Below are 23,352 nucleotides of genomic sequence, written 5' to 3'. Positions count from 1 at the left end.
AAGTTGGCGTGATATCATTGAAATCCTCAAGGAAAGATGCGGTCGGTACTCACTGTTCCTTGGTTACTCAGAAAGATGTAGGTAACCCTGTGCCCGGCGGTCGGCTGTGGGATGAGAAGAAATCCGTCCTGAGTCTCTGTCCCCCGGCGCAGTCCTGAGCACATCTACTGCAGCAGCTTGTGGCATTACTCAACACACACTAGCCAGAAATGCACAACACCGATGAGTTTCCTATGTTGTTACTATAAATGTCCATGTCACTACATTTTTATTAACCATACTCACTCAGAAACTCGGTGCAAAACAAAGGGGTTTTCCCAAACGCACTCCGGCTCTCTCCTCCGAGCGAGTGAAGCCACTGGCTTATTAGCAGAAAAAGTCAACATGTTGCGATGACCTCAGCGCCACTTAAGTATTTTACCGACCAAATCGGCTTCCAACGCGGCTCACTTTCTCGTATTATCGGACCGTACACTGATACAAAATACTCCGGTTCTAACTTGAACGTACAACAATAATAGACTTTTCTGGAAATTACAACTAGCACTAACCATCTCTGTATTTTCAGCCGCTTTCCATCGGTCTCGTCTGCTTCTCTTTCTCCGCATTGCGCGCTCTTTTCGTTTTGTCCCGCCCCTCTGAGAACCTGGTAGGTTACCAACATTCTCTCTGCTTGTCCTGATTGGCTAGCAACACATTGACACTTGACCAACCAATATACATACGGTAAGGACACGAGAGGTTCGATGGCAACTCAAAACCGTAGGACACTTCAGAGCTCCCCATCATTTACAACATGCATGACTAGTTCCATTAAACTTTACAACACTAGCTGTAAACTCTGCTGTATAAACCATCTACAGCAGTCAGTTCTCTTTGTCCTGCTGTCATGACCAACTAGTCTGAGATAACCACAGCCTCTAATCTAGCCCATAGATCGCCTCTTTGTTAAACTGTGACGATTAGCCATTGACTGCCCGTCCCCACACTGGAAACAACAACTTGGATGGTCGTCGATAAAATGTATATTTACGTGTATTCTGAGCTCTCGTGGTCATAGTATTTGTAACGGGAGCAATGAAGGACATCCGTTGACGAAGTATAGGCTTCTCCTGTCCTGTCTGAAACCAACTCAACATTGACTTCAGGACGTGTTGCTCTTGATGTTTGAGGGCTTATGGGAATCTATGTTTATTAAAGACCAGTGAACAGCAGAAATACCCCACAAATGACCTTATATTGTTTTTAAGAATGTAAAAGCCAGTGGGATTTTGATTGATGTCTCCTTTACTTCTGGAACAGAACATTAAAATGACGGTTTCACTTAAGCTTTCTTTTTCCCCGTCTCAAAGACAATCTGCATTACCTAATGGTCTCAGCTGTGGGGGAATTTCTAAAGCTTTTACCTGAACAATGACTCTGCAGGCTTTGAATCTGCAAACTTTCCTGACTGCACCCCAATAATACTGTCAGTGTGTAGGGTAGCAGATGGATATACACTGATCCATGAAGTCTTTTAAAGTTTTACGTGCTACTTGTAATAATAATTTAGTCACATAGTTACTATACCGTCAACCTCTTGGAAGTTTTCAAAGTGGTTTTCTTTCAGTTTTAGCACTATTGTTGTTTTTGGGCTCACCACCTTCTAACATGACATTGAGTGACACTATATTTCCTGGCGGCTTGACAGTGACTCTCTGGCTGTCTTGGTTTCTGCATGTCTCTCTGAAAAGTGCCATTAGATCCTTTACATTATATATTTTTTGTGGCAGCCAAACATTTGGCATGAATGAGTAGAAACCTCCTAGCCCATCAATGTTATATATATATATATATATATATATATTATGAAATGCACCCCCAAATTTGTTTTATTTTATAGATTTGGCACCAATATGAACAAACAATGACCCTAAATTCAAATGACACAACAACGATCAATTGGCTGAATATGGAGCATAATTACAATTAAAACTGTAAGCAGTGATATGCGGCCAAAAAGTGAACCAAAAATCATACTATAGCATGTCGTCCAAATTATTAAAAAAAAGTCATACTGTAGCAAAAAGTGACCCAAAAACTTTTCACTTTTTGGACGACATGCTATAGTATGACTTTTGGTTCACTTTTTGGCCGCCACACCACGGGCACACCGATCGACAAAAACAAATTCTTATGATAACTTTTAATTCCAAACATGTTAAGAGTGAACTGACTCAATTTCAAGTCAATCCGACAAAATCTGTAGGAGGAGTTTGTACAATACGTGTGAATCAGCAAAAATGGCAACTAAATTCAATATGGCGAACTTCCTGATGAGTTGACGTAATGGTGCAATGTAACTTTTTTGTATGTGTAGGTGTGATACACATGTCCACCGAATTTCGTGCATGTAGGTAAATGTAGCCGCGGGGCACCTGTTTAGGGGGCGCTAGCGAGCCATTTGGCCACGCCCACTCGCCACTCCACCAAAATAGGACATTTTTGCCGGGAGGGAGTTTTGAGTATGATAAAGCTGCCAAAAATGCAGTTGTTTACGGAGAATAATAATAATCGCTTGAATAACAATAGGGCTTTCGCGCCATCGATGCTCGGGCCCTAATAATTTAATGGACCAGTGAAGAAACAATACTGTAGCAAGGTTGGTGCTACCAGGGTCTCTCCTGGACACAGACGACACACGCTGAGCCACAAAGTTTGAGTTATGGTTTTGTTTTTATTGGGTGATCCACACTGCGGCACACACTCTGTTGCACCCGGTGTCGGCGCTCTCCTGCCCAGCCTCCGAGCGTCCGTCTCCAGGCTGCTTCCTCCTTCTCCCCTCACCAGGTCCTGCTCACTTATATAAGGGACGAAACCAATTCCCCCCGATTCAGTTGCGCCAATTATCCTCCTCCCGGCACCGTTCCCTGAACCACTCCCTCACTCTCTCCCCCCCTGCAGCCGAGCTAACCACGCCCCGCCACCACAAATATATTTCTACTTGAACACTTGCATTATGCATAAGTGCGATTTGGAAGCATACGATCCCACTCAGCTGATTTTTTTTAAGTGGCAATGGGCAAAATCTCGATGATGGTGGTTTCTGAGGACCAGAAAGAAAGCTGTGAGCTTATTAGGGGGGTCTGACAGATAGTGTTGCCCCTTTCCCTCATAACCATTGGCTGATTTGTGAATATTGTTCCCTTTTGGTTTAATCTGCTGTGTGCTGTGAGGTGGAAACTATTCCCAGAAGGCTGCTGGAGGGGGTTGGTAATTTATCTTCTGTGTATTAACAGAGTCTTGGCAGGAGAGCGCACCCCGACCTTCTCTCCACCAAAGCAAACGGGGGAACTGTTGACCTGTGTTGACCCAGAACCTTGAGATGGACTCCATTCAGTGACGAGCGAGGCGATCTTAGGGCATGTTTGAGTTTTTTTTATGATTCACCCTCACACATCCTCCCCCTCCCTCCCGACAGACATTTATTCAGGGATACACAGTCTGTTATTGCTTTGTGTTTCTCCGTACCTCTATCGATGGGGTCACCCTTGTAGGTTTGAAACGCCAATATGTGATCAGCAATACACTGAGCTGATTTCTGGAGGGTGTGCCCACAGGACAAAACACATATTTGTATGAGGGTGGTATATCCTGTGATATGGCAAATTTGTTGTCTCACATGAATGGTGAGGATGCCCTGCAGCTATTCGGGGTCCATCAAGCGTAACAGACAAATCAATGAAACACTATTTCCATGATGTATAATCTCATTAGATGGCTGCTACAAAGAAATACGACCTTATATGATTATGCAGTAGTTTTTGTCTGCAGTGTAGATTCAGGGCTCTGATGTTATTGCTTGTTGACCACGGTTTGTCCGCCCTGATCGATGCTTTTGTGTGTTTTGATGCTTCAGCGGTTGTACCGGACGTGTATCTACAAATCCTTTTCAAGGATTTCAGAATTTGTTTTGATAAGAAACTCTCTTTTAGCGGCCCACTGATGCAAAGTCCAGCTTTGTCATCCAGAGTTCAGTTAGATTGTGAACCCCTCTGAAAGGGTCAGTAGTGTGTGTCTATGTGTGTGTTGATTGGGGGGTTACCATGTCCTGCCTCCAGTAGAAAGAGTACCATTTTTAAGATGAATCTCCGCAGAACACTTTGTTTTCATAAGGTCTGTCAAACAGCCAGGTTGCCATAGTGACATAACGAGGTTCAGAAAACCCATCCTGTTAAAGTGCCGGTGGGCCCCGACACCTTATCAACTGACATTCAATAATTTGGTGTTGATTGTACTTAGTTAATCAATGTCTCTCCTTTGGGATGCGAAGTGTCAGAGAAACAGACAGTGGCACTGAGGTTAGCTCTGTTTATTTGCTTCTGTGTGCGAGTGTGCACATTAACACGGACATTTACATTTGACTTTCTCCCATCCATGATGGGGAGCAGGTGAGGGCACTCAATGCAACAAGTTGTATCTGACACAATCTAATGTAGGGTATTTTTTACAGTGTGTATATTTGAGAAAAAAACTGTCAGGTCTGATTTTTATATTCTGATTGTGAATCTCCTAACAGTGTGAAATATTTACCTCATAGGTTCTTTGATCAATATCAAATCCTCCTCCACTTAGATTTGTAGATATTGGGCTTTGTTCACTCAGAGATAATAAAGGGAGAAAACAATCAGAAGTTTCACTGGTTTGTGAATTTGATTGTTTTGCCCTCCATAAAGATGAAAACATGCCAATTTCAAAGACAATGGTTGACGGTTAGAAATTGTTTGTTTTGTCCCTCCAGAACTACAAAAAAATAAAAAAATAAATAACAAATCCTCACTTCTTTTGGCATTTTTGTTCGGTGAATGGCTGAAATGACAATATTATTGATTCATTAATTGTTAAAAGCTGCTGTAAGCAAAAATGTATCCTATAATGTATTAAATGAAATATGTGACAACCATTTGGCAACAGGTTTGCTGGTAGTAATGTACGTACAGAAATGTAAGTTTTAGCAAAAACACTCCAAAACCCAACTGTACCAGCTCAGCTCCTACAGCTGTAGAAACTCATAAGGTAATGACATCAAATGATGCACTAAAAATAAATAAACACGAATCACGTTATAATCTGCCAGTGATGTAATAAAAATGGTCAGTGCATTACGTAACAAGTCTTTCTATTTTAAGGTGTTTACATTATGAGTTTAGTGGCAACTTTTTTATTAAAAATGTAGTAACTCAACACAGTCTCGTAACAAATTAAGATTGGATGCTTTAAGGTATAGTGCGAGCAGCACCGGCATTCGAACCATCGCCTCATTTTTCAGTATTGGGTTGCCATTCAATTGCAAATCACATCCAAGTTTAGATTGCTCCTTTATTCTCCACATTTAATGCACAGAATCATAGCACACTTCCCCAAAAGTCACCTCAGCCAGGAACACAAATAGGATTTCGGATGTTGTGAATAGTTTGTTAGAAATCGAAATCTTTGACCTGTTATTCTGTCTACTACAGATGGGTGTATAAATAGTAGAAGAGTCTTCACAAAATACTTCTTTCTTTTAGAAACATGTACATGCATTCACATCAACTGATTACTCCAAAAAACAAGGTGATTATGTGAAAGTCATGTTGCAGTACTTGCACAAATGCCGCAATGCACACAACACAAGGACATGTAACAGAGTGAACTTAATTCACCAGGTGGTCAGAAACGTAACTCCAAATCAACCCATTAGTTCCTCAGTAACTTCTGGTTGTATAGATGAGCAACTGTTTGCTAGCAAGTTCCCCATATCATCTTAAACTATGATGATGTATTCAGAATTTGCTGGCGTGCCCAGTAGCACGGCACAGATTTCCCTGAATAAGTCTGAATAAGCTTTTCTTTTCTCAATTCCTCTGTGTTGCTCATGGTAATAGGTGCACATAGCATGAGGGCGTGATATGAATTTTAAGAGCTTTTAGATAACAACACATCTTATTAAACATGGGTTTTATGAATTGCGAAATGGATGCCACAGGACATGAAGCTGCATTTGTCCGAGCCGGCACTGAAACATTACCCATCAGACACTATCTGATCCAGTCCCCTAAAACTGGAGTGCCAACACACCAGCATGCAGCACAGCATGTTAAATCACACACATCTCCCTCTCCCTGTATTCCCGTTTGGTTGCAGTCTGCTCTTGTTTTCTTATCAGGAGTACAGAAAATAAGATTCGTGCCCCCTGGGTATCATCATAATTCCAGACTAATCTGTGTGCTGAAAAACAAGCATGTTATCCATCTGCAGGTCTGTTATTACCACTGGATCTGGAGCAATTCTGATTCTGGAGCATTGCAGTTTAGGTGAAGGTTTTAAGCTGATCCTCAGGTACACTAATGGCTTTTTCCCACCTGTCACAGCAAAAGATATGTGTCACCAAAAAATACCAAAAAAAAAAATCAGCTTTGAGGAAATTAAGGTGTCTTTGTGAAACCACCAGGCCATCTGAAGCGCTCGGAGGGGCACAGTGAACAAGCCCATCACAACACAAATTATAGAGTACATGAAAGGTGCTAGCGGAGGCCTGCTGCTGCATTGATGGAGAACAAACACAAATTACTGTGATGCTGCCAAGTCTGACTTCATGGAGATTTATTTAGTTTGTTTTTCAACTTGTCTAATTTTTATTATTTTTTTGCCTCACTACTTTGAACCAATTGGGAAAAATAGATTTGTTGATTTTAGTAAACCTTAATACCAAGGTCATAATACCAGCACAGCAAGTTGTTATACTGTTCAAATTACAATTTGAAAATAAAATGAAAGCAGAAGATGTCTATCAATTTCCTTCCCGTTTAATCTTTTCTATCAGTGGAAACGTCTATGATTCAATCTTGCTGCCAGAAGCTCACCAAACACACATTGATTTAATTTTTTTTATCCAATTGTATTGTCAGCATTAAAATATGGCAGAAATAAAGATGTAAACCCTACTAAAGAGGCAGACATGCAGGAGCTGTTGTCAGTGCAGATTTAAACCACATACAGTATACGACACAGATTTCTAGTGCAGTGCTCCTTTGACACAGGTGCGTATACTTGTGCACTTTTAAGGTTCTGGCTTGTTTCTAGCATTGTGTAAAAACTCTGGAGGTAATTTTACATAGGCTGCAATGATCAATAATGTATATTTTCATCGCTTTAATTTAATAGAGTCAACAATTACGCGTTAAGTGTTATCGTCTGATTTCAATCACAACACGTTCCTGCACATTTCACAATAAAAAAACATTTTAAGAAAGCCAGATCTGGATCTTCTGTCACTTAAAAATGTAAATGAATTTCAACTGGATCAAGAGAACTATGAACATTGTAGGATCTCATTAAGAGAGAAAAAGTGGTGGAGTGCGTGTAGTGCTGAAGACAAGCTGAAAATACAACATTTAAAACAGGTAGCTGATGCAGACCCACAATAGTTTTCAACTGAATCAGTTTTCTGATCAATATTTACTTTTAGCTCTATTTTGGTTGCCACCAACTCGAGATAAATGTGGCATTTTAGCCTTCGGATGTTTACCTTTCTTTACTAGCTAGTTGCTCGCTTTTTCTGCTGTTGGATGACTGGCAGTAACTCTGCAGTCAGTTTATCAGAGTAAAACATGCAGAACAACAAGTTAAAAGAAGCTAAAAGCTTGGTGCAGTCGCGCAGAACTGCAAATTTGGCTGATAATTTTCGGTGGGTTAGACACCACGAGTGACCCCTTTCACATCACAAGTAGTGATTTGATTCATTGTTGATATGAAAATAACAGAGTGCAGCTTTAAGGTGCACAGTGAGAAGATGGAGGTTTTCTGTTTATGCTAGAATCAGCATAAGACTTGAATAGATGGAGCAGAACAAGTTGGTTTTGGAGTGTAACCCGTTTGCCCTGTGAGCTGATTGTCTCTATAGATCGCCGCTCTCTTTTCAGAAGCACAAAACTCTCATCCACAATCAAAGGTGTATTGACTGCGTATTGACGAGTACTCAGCCAGCAGTGCTCACAGTCTGAAATCAATGACATGCCTGTTGTACACATTTGCTACTTGTTGTCAATGAGAATTGCCACCTTGAGCTTCTGTGGCAAAATACAATTTATTAACCCTCAAAATTTGTTCTTTATATATATATAAAAATTGGTTGAGTTTCTCATAAAGATGGATCATGGAGCACCTTCAGTTCAGAGACCACTAAAAGCATTTGAAGATGCCTAACAGTCTTGGAAGCCATCAGCTATCAGTCTGACGCCACTTTAGCCTCTGGGAACAATAGCTGGTATTTTGTGGGTTCTTGTGTAGCCAGTGGCTTCCTGTGCCAAAACTCTCTTCTGTTTGCTGATTGTTGTTTGCCATTCAATTAGAAACTTGAGACGAGAAAATGGAGTTGAGACGACGCCTATGACTGGATGTTTTTACAAGACGCCAGTTTAAACTCGGTTAACAGTTTAAAACAACAACAACAACAAAGTTAATGACAAGCTAAATTACCATCAGACTACAGCAGATAGGTTCCGAGATTGCATTTCTGCAAATGAATACTGCCTGTTTTGCTCTCCACGTGAACTGTTTACCTGAATGCAAACAATGTGAATGTGATTGGTGTATATTACTTGGAAGGCAAACCACAAACAAAAATCAGATTACTTGATGTCCCATTGCGTACAGTGTCTGAATGTATTATCTGTCCATAGATATTAGCTGCTTGCTACACTCAGTCCTCTCTGAATGCTTAAATTTGAGATTAGATTATCTGTCTCGGTAGGTCTGTCTGAAACATAGAAAAGCCAAGGAAGTATGAATTTATCACTGTACATCTTTGGTCATATCATTTCTTTTAATTAAAGACCCTCTCTTTTATGATTATCTTACAATAAAAGGGTTTGCTATTTTTTTTTTTTTTTTTTTTTTTTTTTGTACCTGCTCAGTGGAGGTTTATACAGTACAGCCAGGGATCTCTGGTCTTGTCACTGTATGTCAGACAATATAATATAAATGTGAGCCCAGCACACACAGGGATTGTATCTAACTATAAATATCATTATACATTTACGGCAACAAGAGCAGGCAGACCTGTGGACCTCTAATCTGTCTCTGCTAACAGATACACAACACATACTTCACAGCTAAGATATATTTACGCTCGAGTGCTTGATGCATCTGGAATTGTTACTTTTCATCACGGGGTGTCAGGGCGAACCTGAACAACCATGAGGGCTAAACATACGGAAACAAACAGTTTCACCTTCATTGCTCCAGAACTGCGAGGAGGCTGGTGCAGCACTAGTGCAGGATGTCCTAAGGGGGTACTGCTACGCGGGTGGTGTCGGGGTCACGGTGTCATGTGAATTAGAGTATTTTCAAGCCAGCAGTACGTGTGGGCTGCCACACACTCTGCAGCCTCGGGTCGAATGAATATGAAAAGAGACAGGAGCATCCAGCAGAGAAGGTAGTGGAAACGTCTTGTCTTTCACTCACTGCTCCCCTCGTTCCCCTCGTTCTCCTGCCGCTTAATGCTTCAGACTGAACGTTCCCTCGATGAAAAGGTCAATATACTCTTACATGTGTTAAACTGATGTAACACTCACTGCTCAAACAACGAGCCACACCTGGTTCACGCATGAAATATTTCTGCCGTGTTGAAGAAATTCAATTACTTAAATGTCCCAGAGGAGGTTAGTGCACAGCTAAAGGGTGATGGAAATGTAGTTCTAGTTGAGGATAACATTTTAATGATGCTATATGTGATTCTATTTATTTAAAATTTTTATTTAATAGAACATTCTACTGTCATCAAAGGTTTTTATAACAAAAGCCTGTTACATTTACCAGGCAGGGAGGGTCAATTGCATATTGTAATACATATTGTTGCATCATGGGAAATGTAGAATCTTGTGGTCTTTTGTCCATAGTGTGATGCTTTGATTTTGTCCATTATTTTTTTTATTTTTATTTTTTTTATCTGATTCTGTATCTATTGATTAACTAATTAATTAAAATTGCCATATTCAAATGAGGGGTTTGCGTGTATTAAAAGGGATTCCAGCAATGGAAAACAGAGCGACCGCAAAAGGAAAAGGAAATCTGATGCCACTGAAGTTAAGAAATATAAATATAACAAGAAGAAAATGTTAGGAGATTATCAGCGAGGAAGTCAATACTGTGGGGAAAACAAAAAGGCGGGAAAAACAAAAGGCTTAATAATAAAACGTCGGCAAATAAAAGAGGAGGGACGGTGGATGAGTTCCTCCAATAAACTCTGGTCAGCAGGTCCAGATCTTTCTGTGATGAGCAGGTGACCTTTCATTCAGTGTCTCGTGAGTGCTCGGGAACCTTATGAAGCTACCTGTGAATTCTGCGGGACACATTCAGGACCTGGGACAGCACACCTGAATAACGGGACTGGGCGGGACATCCAAGCAGCGAAGGAAAAACGGGAGCGACCCAGAGGCGGGACGATGCCGAGTTGTAAGAAGTTTTTTAATTGCTGGTATTGCGCGTCTCCTCCTTGTTGTTGGCTGTCAATCACCATTCAGTTCATTCAATAACTCAGAAATGTCAATCACTTCTCCTGTTTCTACTTTCAGGTTTAGTAAATATCATTGCGGGTGCTAAATTGTTCTATTTGCAGTTCCCCTCCCAGTATTTTGCCCGTTTAACTAGAAACGTCCAATATTACATACGCATGCAGGCAAACACGCAAAATGGACAACGCGTGTTAAACTGCACATTTGAAAGACGCCATCCTCACTGCATGTCGTCAGTGGATCTGCTTAAGACATTTTTTTTGCGGGCGGTGTGGAGTTTGCATGTGATTTTTGCACACACAAACCTTCAGTAAATCAGGCCCTAAGTGTGAGGCAGAAATCAAAGCTGCACCGCTCGTACTTGCATTTCACCCTCATCCCACAGACAGACATTTTCATTCTAGCCTCCTCCTGTTTTTTTTTTTTTGTCCTCCCCTAACTTGACCGACACCCGGCACGTGTCACCTCCTCAGAAGTTTCAAAGTCGGGACCGGAAAAACGGGAGCTTTCCTGTCCGATTTGCACGTTGTTTGATCATCATGCAGACACGGGGCATCGGGGTTAACCAGATTTCATGTGGAGCGTCTGCGTTGTGTGGTGTGTTACAGTGTCTCTTTGTGTAAAGGTGAAAGGGATGGTGTGATGTCTCGGTGAAGAGGCTCACGAGCAGCAAAACAAACTTGAATTTCCAAAGTGTGAAGCGACATTACAGACCTATTGCAGACTGCTTCTTTTGGTGCTTGCTTGCTGAATTTTGTTCAAAATGACCTCTAAACGTCACCATAAATTGTTGAGAAACGCAAAACGATTTTTGTACTTTGCTTACCAACTAATCTCTCATCGCACATTAATAGCGCAGTAACGATCATATTGCTGGCTAAACATGCTAGTCACGGGGTCAATTAACGCAGTAATTCATAATTAGTGTAAATTGCAGGGTCTGAAAATAAAGCCATAGATGCTTTGTGTGGGCAGAAATATGAGTTTAAATTGCTTTTCAGGCTATGAATTAAATGGCCATTATGCTGATTGCTTGTAAAGCAACATTGAATGTTCTATCGTGCAAGGCGGCCTACAACGTGCTATTTTTAGCCGTGGTCATGTTCCCACATGAAATAAAGATTCAAGCCTTTTTAATAATTTATTGTCATTGAGAACAATGTTTTGGTTGGCCTCTCACGGTCTGGCTGCGCTGGCTTAGAAGCACCCACCTGTGTGTGTGCATGTTGGACTGATTCCTGTCGGAGCTGTCATGAGCGGAGCCGGCTGCGGCGATGATTCATTCATAAAAGACCCTCATTTAATTACTCCCGAATCAGGTCACATGGATACCCAGGAGAAGCGGTTGCTTTACGGTGGCGGTGGGCGATCAGATCTGAGCCACGCATCAAATCACAAACCACTCTCGGATCCCCACGGCTCTCCATTCACGTGAACAGGATTTCAATCTTCAGCGCTCACACCGAGGAGATTTCCGCCCACCTGATGTGTCAGAGCTGGCCTAATAAACCTGTTTATGTATTAAACACTGTGGGGACACTTGATATTCCTGACAAACATTGCCATAGACAAGTAATCACAGCAATACCTCCTTCATATTAAATCTCCAGCTCTTTTAAGATGCTCTCTATTTGTTGTCAAGGTTACCATAAACTGAAATATAAATATTTCATCCACAAGCTTGGGATGATCCCCACTTTTCTGTCCCAGCCAGACCAGAGCTGTGCATCTATTAGGTTTAATAATACTCAGTATGATAAATATCACCTTCTGCAATGAGCGTCTTCCTTCTAAGCTGCTGCCAATATCTTTTCTCACAATAGAAGTGATTGGCAGCCACAATTGTCCCGAGAAGTTGCAGCCAGATGAGAAAATAAAAATACACTTCATATTTTACTTGCTTTAAAAGTCATTGAGATGCGGTGTAAGTCAGCATGTTGCACCAACTGCAGTGGAATATTAAATTGATTCAACTTTTGTTCTCTGAGTGATGGTTGGTGGTATTTATCCCCAGACAAGAAATCAATACAAATACAATTTGTGGGTACTGATTATGACTTCATATTGCCCACCAGCAGCATCCTGATCAGTTGTGTTTTTCTTGCTCATTTTAATATTTGTGGGCCTGTATGTATTGGCATATGTGGGACAAGGCAGACAGAGGAAACAGCCTGTGTGAGCATTAGGCAGACATGTCTGAGGGCACAAGGGTTTACAACCAGGCCATGCTGTATACCTGCATTACACACTCGGCTGAAGGTTATACCTCCAGGTTTAAAGGTGAGCTCAAATATCAGTTTGAGAGAAACCCAGTTAAGGAAACCTCAAAATACACCCATCGCTGTGAGGACAAATCGCTTCTCCGTTCCCTGTGATGTGAGGCCCATTAACTGAGAGAATGAACACGACTGAGGGCCCGTTTCTACCCGAGCAGGCAAAGGGCAGACCGAATGATAAACGACGGCCAGACAGGAGGAAAGGACGGTTGGGAAGTCGAAAGGACACGAGAAGGAGACAGAATCACTGTTCATCAATATGAAATACAGACTTTTACCACAACAGCTACTTTTATTTTTCATATGAATGTTAAACAATAAATTTAAGTTGCCCAAATTGTTAACATTAATCAAAACTTCCACGGCCTTTTAGGGACACGCAGAAAGACAAATTGTACATCCTCTGGAGCATCACCTTGTTAGAAAGTAAATGGTTTTACTAAATGCAACTCTAATGTGCAAATCTTGCCCAAGGTTGCATTGGAAATGCAGTCTCAGGTAAATTTACACTGTCACACTGAATAACTGACGGGCATAAAGCACCCCTGAAGAGCTTTTGTCAGTCTTCATGCACTCTTCAAAGAGCATCCTTCAATCTGCATGTCCCATTGAGAGAGGTGCTGCTTGACCGCAGGCAGAAGCTACTGTATCAGTCTCGCTTCACAGTTGATGAGAACGTCCATTTGGGTGACCGATGAGCATCTTGACCTTTATGGGTCAGTGAGTACAGCAACACAGAGTGATGGTCATCCTGGAAACACTTCTTCACTTGTACTAATATTGGATTCAGTCAGCGGATCCTCTGTGTAATATTTGTATTTCTTTGCAGGGAGGACGTTGTATCTGATCCTTGATGGTTTTACATTTTCCATCTCTGCTGACTACAGGCAACTGGACAGGCACTGCTTCTTGCTCGCGAGCACTTCCTAGCACCAGTCCTTGATATACAATTTCAGAACACTGCCTCTGACTCACATTTTCTCCACAGTCCATTGTACCGCAAGCAAACATAGCACCTCTGTTCATCAAATGCAGTATTATATCCGCGCTCCCCGGTCTCCCAATACAACTCTTTGATGTCAAATTGACACTTTAGTGAACAGCACTTCATGGATTTGATATTGCCTGGCAACTGCAGAAAACCCACTCCTTGTGGCTTCTTCAGGTTGAGGAGTGGCTGCTGGGGTGGACGGTCCTGATGGAAGACACAAAGAGGAAGGATGGTGGATGGTATTAATCATAATGGTGATGTAGCTTTCTGTTTGGCTTGCTTCCAGACAGAGGAGCAAAATTAAAGCCCAGAAAATCGGATTATTGAATCCCCGGGGGTGGGATGCCCAGTCGCCAGCTGATGAGCGCTCATCTACTCTTTGCTACATTCTGCACAGTCGGCTCCGCTGTTGGCTGGAAGGCCAATTTGTTAACAGTTATTGCTCGTTAGTGTAGTTTCCTGCTAGTGAAAGGGGGTTCCATTGCTGCGACAATAATCAAGGTCTATCATCTTGCAATTATCGCAGTTTGAGAGAAGCCAGTGGTTGATAGATTGTTTGTGAAGTCTCTGGCTTTGCTGATTGCCAATTTGCTTTGAGGATCCACATTAATACCTGCAGTGCCTGAGTTATAAATATGCGATAAACAGTTTTTTACTTCTCATTCTTGTTGTCTGTGTCAACTCATATTTCACGTTTAAGAAAGTCAGGTGCTGTACTGTTGAGGTCCATTAACTGCATGTACTCCTGACATACTGCGTGTTGTGGCGATGTAGAAGCACCAGAAGGACTATAATGCTGAATCTCTCATCTCTTCAGTGTAAATAGGGCTGCATCCAGCAATTATTTTCTTTATTAATTCACGGGCAGATTATTTTCTCCTTTAACAGTGAATAATTTGGTCTATAAAGAGGGGGAAATGGAGAACAATGGAAGAGTTCTTGTTTTGTCTAACACACAAGACAGGAAAGCCGCAAACTCAGGGAAAATTATAGTTGTTGCCATTAGAAAAATGATCAAAATTGTTAAAATCTCTGAGACCAAAAGTTGCAAATACAAATATATTCTTTATGTAATGATATATAACAAACAAAAAAAAAAACATGTTAAGAAGACGGCAACTGGCAGGAGTTAACCGTATTTCATTAATTGCAAGATATGAATCGATTATCAAATGGTTGTTTTTCATTATTAATCCTATTATAACTACGTGCTGTCGTTGTATTTACTGTGTGATTTTTACCTTAACCGGTGTATTCACTGAAATAAACACTACGCGTCAACATATCCTCCTGAAGCTGATAAACTGTCAACGAACAGCCTTACATGCAGGCAGGTTAAACATAAGCCTTAGAAAACCCTTCTCTGCCCGTAGTGTGCCGCCTCGGTACTGTCAGCCCTGCCTAGGCTGCTCACAGGAGCTGCTCACACAAAGGAGCTTATTGTGTAACTGTGCCTCAGTTTTAATGAACCAGCGCTCCTGCTTCAACATGCTCCTCCCTCTCCGTCAGTCCCCTCCTCTTCTCCCACCTCACTCATGAATATCCCAGCACACTCCCTCATTATTCATGAGCTGGTATTGGCGTAGTCATGTGCGGCCGTGTGCGAGGAAGAAAAAGGGGGGAGTGTCTCTGAGCGAGAGTCACAACTCTGGTGAGTGAGCGTGTGTGTGTGTGTGTGTGTGAGAGTCTGAAACAGAGGGAGCGGGAGAGAGGAGACACCCCGGCTGATGCTGAAACGGCGGCTTGCCACTTGTACGACTGCTGAAGCTGCTGCCACACTGTTCGCATCTGACCGCTCTTCTGTTAGACTCAGCTGGAGCTCAGAAGCTGGGGCTATTTATGACTGAATGTGTGAATGGGATGCCTGGTGGAGATGCTTGCTAAGGAGTGACTGATGAGAACCAGCGCTCCGGAGTGGAGGGTGACCCCCTGTGTCCGTGCCACCACTACTCGGGGAGAATTGGACGCCTGGCGTTTCCACGACAACTATAATGGGCTGCAATCTGTGCACTTTACAGAAGCGAGAGGAACACTACAAGCTGCTGTATGAGATTGCACAGGTGAGCACCGGCACGGCTGACTCTGGCATCGATTATGTGTGTTGTTGATTCATTATGCAGTCTGTGAAGAGGGCAGTTCTGCTTCTGCTCGTTTTTGGCAAGAGGATAAATCAAGACAGAAGCCTCGTTGGGAGTATTTTATGTAGAAGATAGAAAAGGTATGAATGAGGGATTATTTCTAGGATGGAAGTGTGGCAGCATAATGGAGAGGGGCTTCTTACTCACCAGCAGATGTGTTTTGAGTAATGAACAGTTGCTTCGAGAGCAGCTAGTGTGCAGCCCATTTATCCTGTTGAAGGAACTGTGCTGAGAGAGCAAGTTTTTTTTAGAGAGAGTAGTAGCACCTGAGTGCTACTACATTGTGTGTTTGTGCCAATTTCTTCTGTGATGTTCACAATTGGTTGTTGAGCATTTTTCGTAATAAAAAGTTTTCTTTTGGCACTTCTATTGTTATTGTTACACTTCAGTGTACCAGCAGCTTTCTTTTTACATTTCTTGGAGGACACTTGATGTTGATGCGCTTGATCTCAGCACATCTGGTGCATTTGGCTGCACCAGTTATATCAGTTTCATTAATATGCTTTATTATATGAACACTACTGCGAGAGTTTTAAAAAAAAAATATTTTGTGATAAATATTTCGGTTCCCACCCAGCATAAAACGTATTTTTATACGATTATTTTCAGCATTTAGTCAGACAATAAGCAAATTAGAGAGGACACCATCTCATAGTCTGAGGGGAAGCCAAACAGATAAACAAGCGTTCACCTCACCACCTCCCGGCTCCCCATCAGCCCTCTTGCTATGACAGGCTAATAACTGTGAAGCTGCGTCTCCTGGAAGTGGAGTAGTGCTCACCCCTTCCCCTTCGGTGGTACCTGCCTTTATGCCACTGTGATCGGAGCCTCATTAGCAGTTTTATACAACCATCCTGTGCATTAATTAGGCTTGAAATGTCTCTCTTTACCCTTGTGAAGCGACGGGGTGAGAAGAAGCAGGGGTGGTAAACTAGCTTAGGTTAACCACTGCCTGTAGCTTTCAGCCTCTGTGCAACTTGAGACGCCGCCAAACTCTGGTGACGGACGCTGTGGGCGAGATTTTGAACTGCATTACTGCGTGGAAAAAAGGGTCTCCACTGGACGTGTGCTGCAAGCCTCTAGATCAGCAGCGAAGGAGGTTGCATTCACTAATGGTCTGTTTAATATGAGCAAACAGACAGAACTGTCACGGGACCTGCAAGGATGAGTAGGTAGCCACTGCAGCGCCTGCCTCTCCACGAAGGACCATAAAAATAGTGCTGTCTTGGTGCTTATCTCGGCTTTTGTGACTCTCCCTGCACTTCCTAAGAAATAGTGTGGACTCCTTTTCTCGTGGTTTAGCAGAGGGGATCAGTATCCGCCAAGTGGGCCAGTCTCCAGGGCACACTCGCCGCTGACAGGAGCTCTCTGGTGTGTCTGTCCACCCACTGATATACCGAGCCGGTTCAGGCACGAGCTGCAACATCAGCACCTACGTTGTGATCACCACTGTGGGAGGGAAGGCGGGAAGGATATAGAGTATGGAGGATAAAGACTGGTATGGGAATAGAGAGTAAGCTGTTCAAGATGCAGGGTAAAAGGGAAATCAAAGGGAGGATTAGGAACAGGTGAAACCTCATTAACACAGGGAAGCAATAAAGAGAGGATAGAGGGGGAAGAGAAGTGGACTGTTTGGCCTTTTCATCAATAGGAAACAATATACCTCATTGGAAAGCCACCTCCTCATACTGTCTTGCTTGCTCAGGTCCTCTGAGAAAACAAAAAAGCAGTAGATGCTCTGCAACAGCAAATACCAAAAACAGGGGAGAAAAGAAGAGGAAGACAGTCAGGGAGGAAAATCTCCTTGAGTCGCGGTGCTCTCCCTGTAGCTACACAAGTGTGTCACTATGTCTTTGTGGTCTGGGAAAGTGTGTTGTGACAGCAGAAAGCTGCGCTCGCTGCTCACACCACAGGCAATCTAATCCTCTTTCTTACATATCGTCTGACTGTCTCGCTCAGCTTTCACCCTCGTTTTTTGTCATTCTCACTACTTTCTCTGTTTGTTCTGTCTTTCTATTGTTCAGAAACACACACACACACACACCGACCTGCTACTCTACTCTACTATGATTATACAGAGTCTGTGAATGTGTATGCAAATGAGGCAGAAGTGGCTTGCTGTTGTCACAGCGTGACTGACCAGCCTTGTGGCAGGTTGATTTGAAGAGCAGGAGTCAGTCACAGGGGTTGGTTAGCCACCTTCCTCCCCTTCCCTTCACACTCAGAAACAATTTTGACACTCGCTCCGTCTGCCTGACCCCACAAGCTGTGGGAGATTTATGACTAGCCTGCTCCCTCACTCTCTCTCCTTTCCCCTTTTCCCTTTATTCTCACGGCAGCGGGTGTTCTGCATGGAAATGTGTTCACCTCTCTCAGCTGGCCTGCAAAGCTATCTCACTGAGCTGACATATTTTATTTATTGAATCAGCTTTCTTGCCCGGACAAGAGGACACAGGAATCTTCTTTCTCTGAATTTCACTTTTCAAACTCCCATTTTTTTTTTTTTCATCCACACTATTGAATATTGGTTTTCCATCTTTCTTTCTTTTGTCTTCCTAGCTGTTTTCCTTTCTCTCTGTCTGATTTCTCTGGTCTCTCATCTCTGTTGATTGCATTTCTTTCCACTGTTCCTTCATCCGCTCTCTGCTGGATTCTACTCCAGTTAACCTTCCAGTGATTGTCCTGCAACGTGTAAAGTTTTTCTCTCATTTTTGGTCGACGAGTGTTAAGCGCATTTGAACCTCCTGACCCCTTGTTCAGCAACACTCGCGCTGTGGTCAGCCAGATTCTTCCAGCGTGCATACTCCACTACGCGGCTGCTCAGGCCATTTTTGCAGACAATAACATACTGTAGTTGATTCGCTCTGTAATCTGGTAGGGCTTTGTAATTCCCTCTGTGTCCATGAGCTCCCCTCGTGAGTGTCACACATTGTCTGTGCACCACTAAAACCCAGTGATGTGTGGCTTTTTTGGGCCTAATTAGCAGGATGGCAGATGTTGATGAGAGGAGCAATGCAGCGTAGCTGAGAGTTAGGATGAGATTTTTACAGTGAGTGGATGCATTAATGGTCTGCATTGTCTTCTGACAACAATTTTATTTTAGTTTTAAGGGTTGCGATCACAACAAAGGCCCTGGCGGGACTGCAATGTGTGTCAACAGTAACAGTAAAGCCTCGATTAGGCTACGGAGGCAGCCCGCTGCTCTTAATGGTGCTGGGTAATGAATTTCATCCTTCGCAGCCCAGAGCACAGACCCTCCATATTTCATTATCCTGTTTTGTGATTTTGCAATGAGCCCTGCTTTCTTTCTTTTTTTTTTGGTGGTTGAAGTTTTGAAAGCAGTATAGTCAGTTTTATAAGTTTTATTAGGCAGGAGAAGAATCACTCTCCACTGCATTTGAGAAATAAATGGAAAGCAGCTTCTCAGCTCAATGAGGCACAGCAGTCCCTGATAACTTGCTGATGCATATGAATGAGAATGAGGCACCAGCAGCGCACACACACACACACACACACACATACACTCTTTCTCCAGGAAACAAAAAACGCAGGCTTAGTGAATATTCAAACTATAAAAGCAGTGTTCATTAATTTTAGAGTGTGTCGGTGCTCAGGGGGCCAACTGTAATGGAATTTAACAGTTTAGCGATGTCATGTTGCGCATCGTCATGAGGTTGACAGGACGGGACAGACGGACACAAAATAAAGCAGATCTGGGATTCATTTGTTATCGAGGGGAAAGGCAATTCCCAGGAGATTGGTCCTGCAACGGGGTGGATATTCTGTTTTGTGTAGCAGCACCAGATGTGAAACCTGTGGACCGAGGACGGTCTAAAGAGGGCACAGCTGACTTGCTGCTGCTTCTGGAACACCACCGGCCATGTGTGTAATGGATATGTATTCAGTAAAAGGTTGAATTGCTATCACAGCAGCCAGACTTCCTGAGGAAAAGGTTGGCAAGCTGCACTGAGCTGCCTGCTTTCACAAACTGAAAGCCTGAACCAGAGTTTACATTCGTGTTATCTGTTTAAGCAAGGTCATTACTTTATACAGTGTATAGAGCTGCAAGCTAGATAATGGTGTTCCTCAAGGAAGCATTAAGGGCCCAATTCTGTTTTCTTTACACATGCTTCTGGCTTTTACTTTAATAATATTATTATTAATGTACAATACTTTGTGAATAAAAATGTAAGACGAGAGGTCAGAGATGATTTGATAATTCAAATTTCACAAGCCAAATTTCACAAGTGTGAGGCTCACCTCCATCTCCCACTATTTTATCTGATAGACAGAATAGCTTTAGGTTGTGGACTGTTTGGATAACTTTCTTTGGTCTTTTTTTTTAACGATACTATGAAATTTCATAATTCAGAAAGTACTCAGCAGATTAATAATCATAAACAAATTGTTTGCATAGCTCTTGTAAAATCAGAATTGACACTGGCGAAAGATACCTCTAGAACCAGCAGCCATCTCACTACCCTGTTTGATGAGTATGCCTGTATCATATGTCTGTGATGGCTTTGATGGTTCATTAAGGCTATTGAACCTTGCTCTCACCCCCCACCACATCTTCAGCACTATCTCCAGACAGTTAGCTACAAATGTTCTCATCCATCTGCTTGTCCCATTATGTTTTTTTGAAAGATGTTCCTCAACCATTAAAATTGAAAGGAGTGAAGAAAGAGGGGGAGGCGAGAAAAATGTGGGGCTTGATTGATCTTGTGTCCACCCAGAAAAGATTAGCCTGAAATATAATCTGGGTTTTCGGCGCTGCGTTTACAATTATCAAACAATGCAGAGGTCCATATTTTTGAAGCTGTCATACGGGACATAGGCACACAGATGGACAGATGCATTCACACAAATCTGTCTCATGCCTCAGTAATATACAGAGTCATATTTCTGAGTCAGCCCCATCATCAGCTCCAGTGCGCTTTCTATGTTTCATCCTATAGCTTCTGTCTAATCTGTCAGCCAGCCGTGTTTGATTACAGCACAAAGGGATGTCTGCAAGCTTTGCTACTGTCTGTCTCCGGGTTTCCAGCAGCTGAAATTGAGCTCTAAATATGCTGCAATGATCTATTTCTACTTAGGCTGTTTACAAAGGAACATTATTTACCTCGTCACTCTATAGCTACTCTCTCAGCGTCGAATGCTTTTGCCATACTTACCAGGTTGAATACGCTGGCAAAGGGTGTTTCATAACCACTATCTCATGCTGACTTTGTAATGCGAGATTTCATAGTCTAATTTTGTGTGAATAACATTTTCATTTGCTTCACTGTTTCTGTATATCATATTTCAGTAGCTCAAATTGTTTCTTTTTAAATACAATGTTTTAGATTAGGTGGTATGAAAAGGTTACTTAAAATCCAGATCACATAATTTGGCCCAGAGATGTGCGCTGTAGTCCTCAAATATAGATGACGCCTTATTTGCCACGAGACATGAAGTCAATGGGTTTTATCATTGAGTCCTCTAAATCTCACAATGGAGGAGCTGAAGGGATTTAGGGGGATGCTGATGAATTGACCTTTTCTGTTTCATCTGTTTCTTATCTCAATAAGGACCCAGCTGACCTTTTCAGCTACATATCAAGTCTCTAAACCCCCCTCCCTCCCCTTCTCCTTACGGCTCTCCAACCCAACTCGGCTTTTCAAATTTAGTTTTATCTTCTGTTTGCGCTTCCGTCTGTACTGATTTCTTTCATCTCACTCACAGGTCCCGGCGAGGAAGAGCTTCACAAATAAACCATGACATACCACTTTCCTTAGGGAACCAAAGCTGTTTATCTGAGAACAAATTTCTCTGCATCTCACCGCTGGGTGTCGGATGTGGAAGGACTTGTTTTCAAAGGCTGATAGGAGGGTCTCATCTAACGTGCCGTGGAAACAAAAGGAAACCAATTACAGAGGCAAACAAAGTCCTGGAAGTGATTAAACCATTCTCCTTCCTTTCATTACATCCATCACCTCATTAGTTCATTGGGATACATATAATCTCACTTTCTTACATACTAGGTGAGTCTAACTTTGGCAGTAGAGGATGACATCAGTGTGGCGTTATCTGTGAGTAATACTTAGCATTGTCTTAATGCGTGTTTTACTTTGACATTCTCATCAAGATCAAAGGCAGTCAACTTCAATCAGACTGGAGGAGCAATGGAGAAAATGAACTACATGCCTGAATATCTCAACGCCAATCCCCAGTGAACCAGAGCATCTATTTAATGGATTGAGCCGAGTGTAAGATGACTCAGTTGTTGTGTATGAGTGTAAAGAGCTGGGAAACATCACGTTACTGTGGCTTGAGGGAAATGAAATATTTTCTGTCCCCATCTTTTTGTTTGTTACTGTATCTCTGCCAGTAAGCAAAGGACAAAGAAGGCATAATTGTCTGGCCCCATTATTATTACCCATGACTTTATAACTCAGATCCTGACATTATGCATTTCAAAGTAGCTTTTTTTTTTTTGTTTGCACACATGCAACTCTAATGTGTGCAAGCGTGATTGTTTATGGAAATATCAGCATGCGTGTGTGCATAGAAATGTGTGCGTATGCTCAGAATTATTTGTGTCTCTGTCTAAATAGGTTTACGTCTGTGCCTCATTGCTGCAAGTGTGTGTGTGTGTGTGTGTGTGTGTGTGTGTGTGTGTGTGTGTGTGTGTGTGTGTGTGTGTGCGTGTGTATTATGTGTGGAGTGCGAACAACAGACATGACAGCTTGTGCCTTTCACTACAAACATCGGTGAAAACAAAGAACTATGGGATACACACAGGGGGCTGTGCATCTGCATCCAGGGTGCCTCTTAGCAGATTATCTGTGTTTAAGCAGACAGAAGGGCACTCATTAATTTATTGCCATTCAAGCGAATGAATCTTCCCCTCTCTCCTCCCAATTAGTGAGGATTGTACGCTGGGATGGATTTCAACGAAAAAACAGGTTCTATTCATGCAACAGCCATAACGGGTGGAATGAAGTTACGTCTGGTATTTCTGGGCATAAATCAGAGATTAGAAATCTATGATTTGGAATGGAAATTGACTGACATTTGTAGGGGTGTTTCGTTTTGGTAGTGGAGTAAGGATTTTGGTCGAATCTAGGGACATGAATTAACACCAAACCTGGATCCCTTACTGGCTATGCACCGAGTGCCACCAGTTCCCAGAGTATGTTTCTGATAGCGCTCAAGCACGTGTTGGATAGCGTGTCTTTGTTTGATTTGTCACCCCTGGCATTGCATCACTAGAGCTTGCTGGTGGCATGCAGATCCATTGTTTTCTTCCACATTGCTAGCCTGCATTGCTCACTGCTCTGCATTTATTTCAGTTCATTGTGGTTATCGGTACATACAGACAGAGACTAAATAATGGCACTTTGGGGACATAATTACACGTTTTTCCCTTA

The 23,352-nt window shown here is 42.4% G+C and overlaps 1 protein-coding gene across 2 annotated transcripts in view; it reads left to right on the top strand.

Moving 5' to 3' along the window:
* LOC138206388 (PDZ domain-containing RING finger protein 4-like) overlaps window positions 1–23,352 on the top strand; it is a 123,029-nt gene that overhangs the window by 54,074 nt on the left and 45,603 nt on the right. The window contains exon 1 of one of the 2 annotated variants that reach the window (XM_069163050.1): window positions 15,482–15,862. The exons of the other annotated variant lie outside the window; for it this stretch is intronic. Coding sequence (XP_069019151.1) covers window positions 15,794–15,862 — 69 coding nt within the window. The 5' untranslated portion in view covers window positions 15,482–15,793. Of the gene's footprint in view, window positions 1–15,481; window positions 15,863–23,352 lie in introns of those variants that run through there. 2 annotated transcript variants of the gene reach the window in all.

Source organism: Embiotoca jacksoni, unplaced genomic scaffold, assembly GCF_022577435.1.
Source record: "Embiotoca jacksoni isolate LCO1_2020_lvr unplaced genomic scaffold, fEmbJac1.0.p SCAF_3, whole genome shotgun sequence".
NCBI lineage: Eukaryota > Metazoa > Chordata > Actinopteri > Embiotocidae > Embiotoca > Embiotoca jacksoni.
This window is presented reverse-complemented; position numbering and strand designations above follow the sequence as displayed.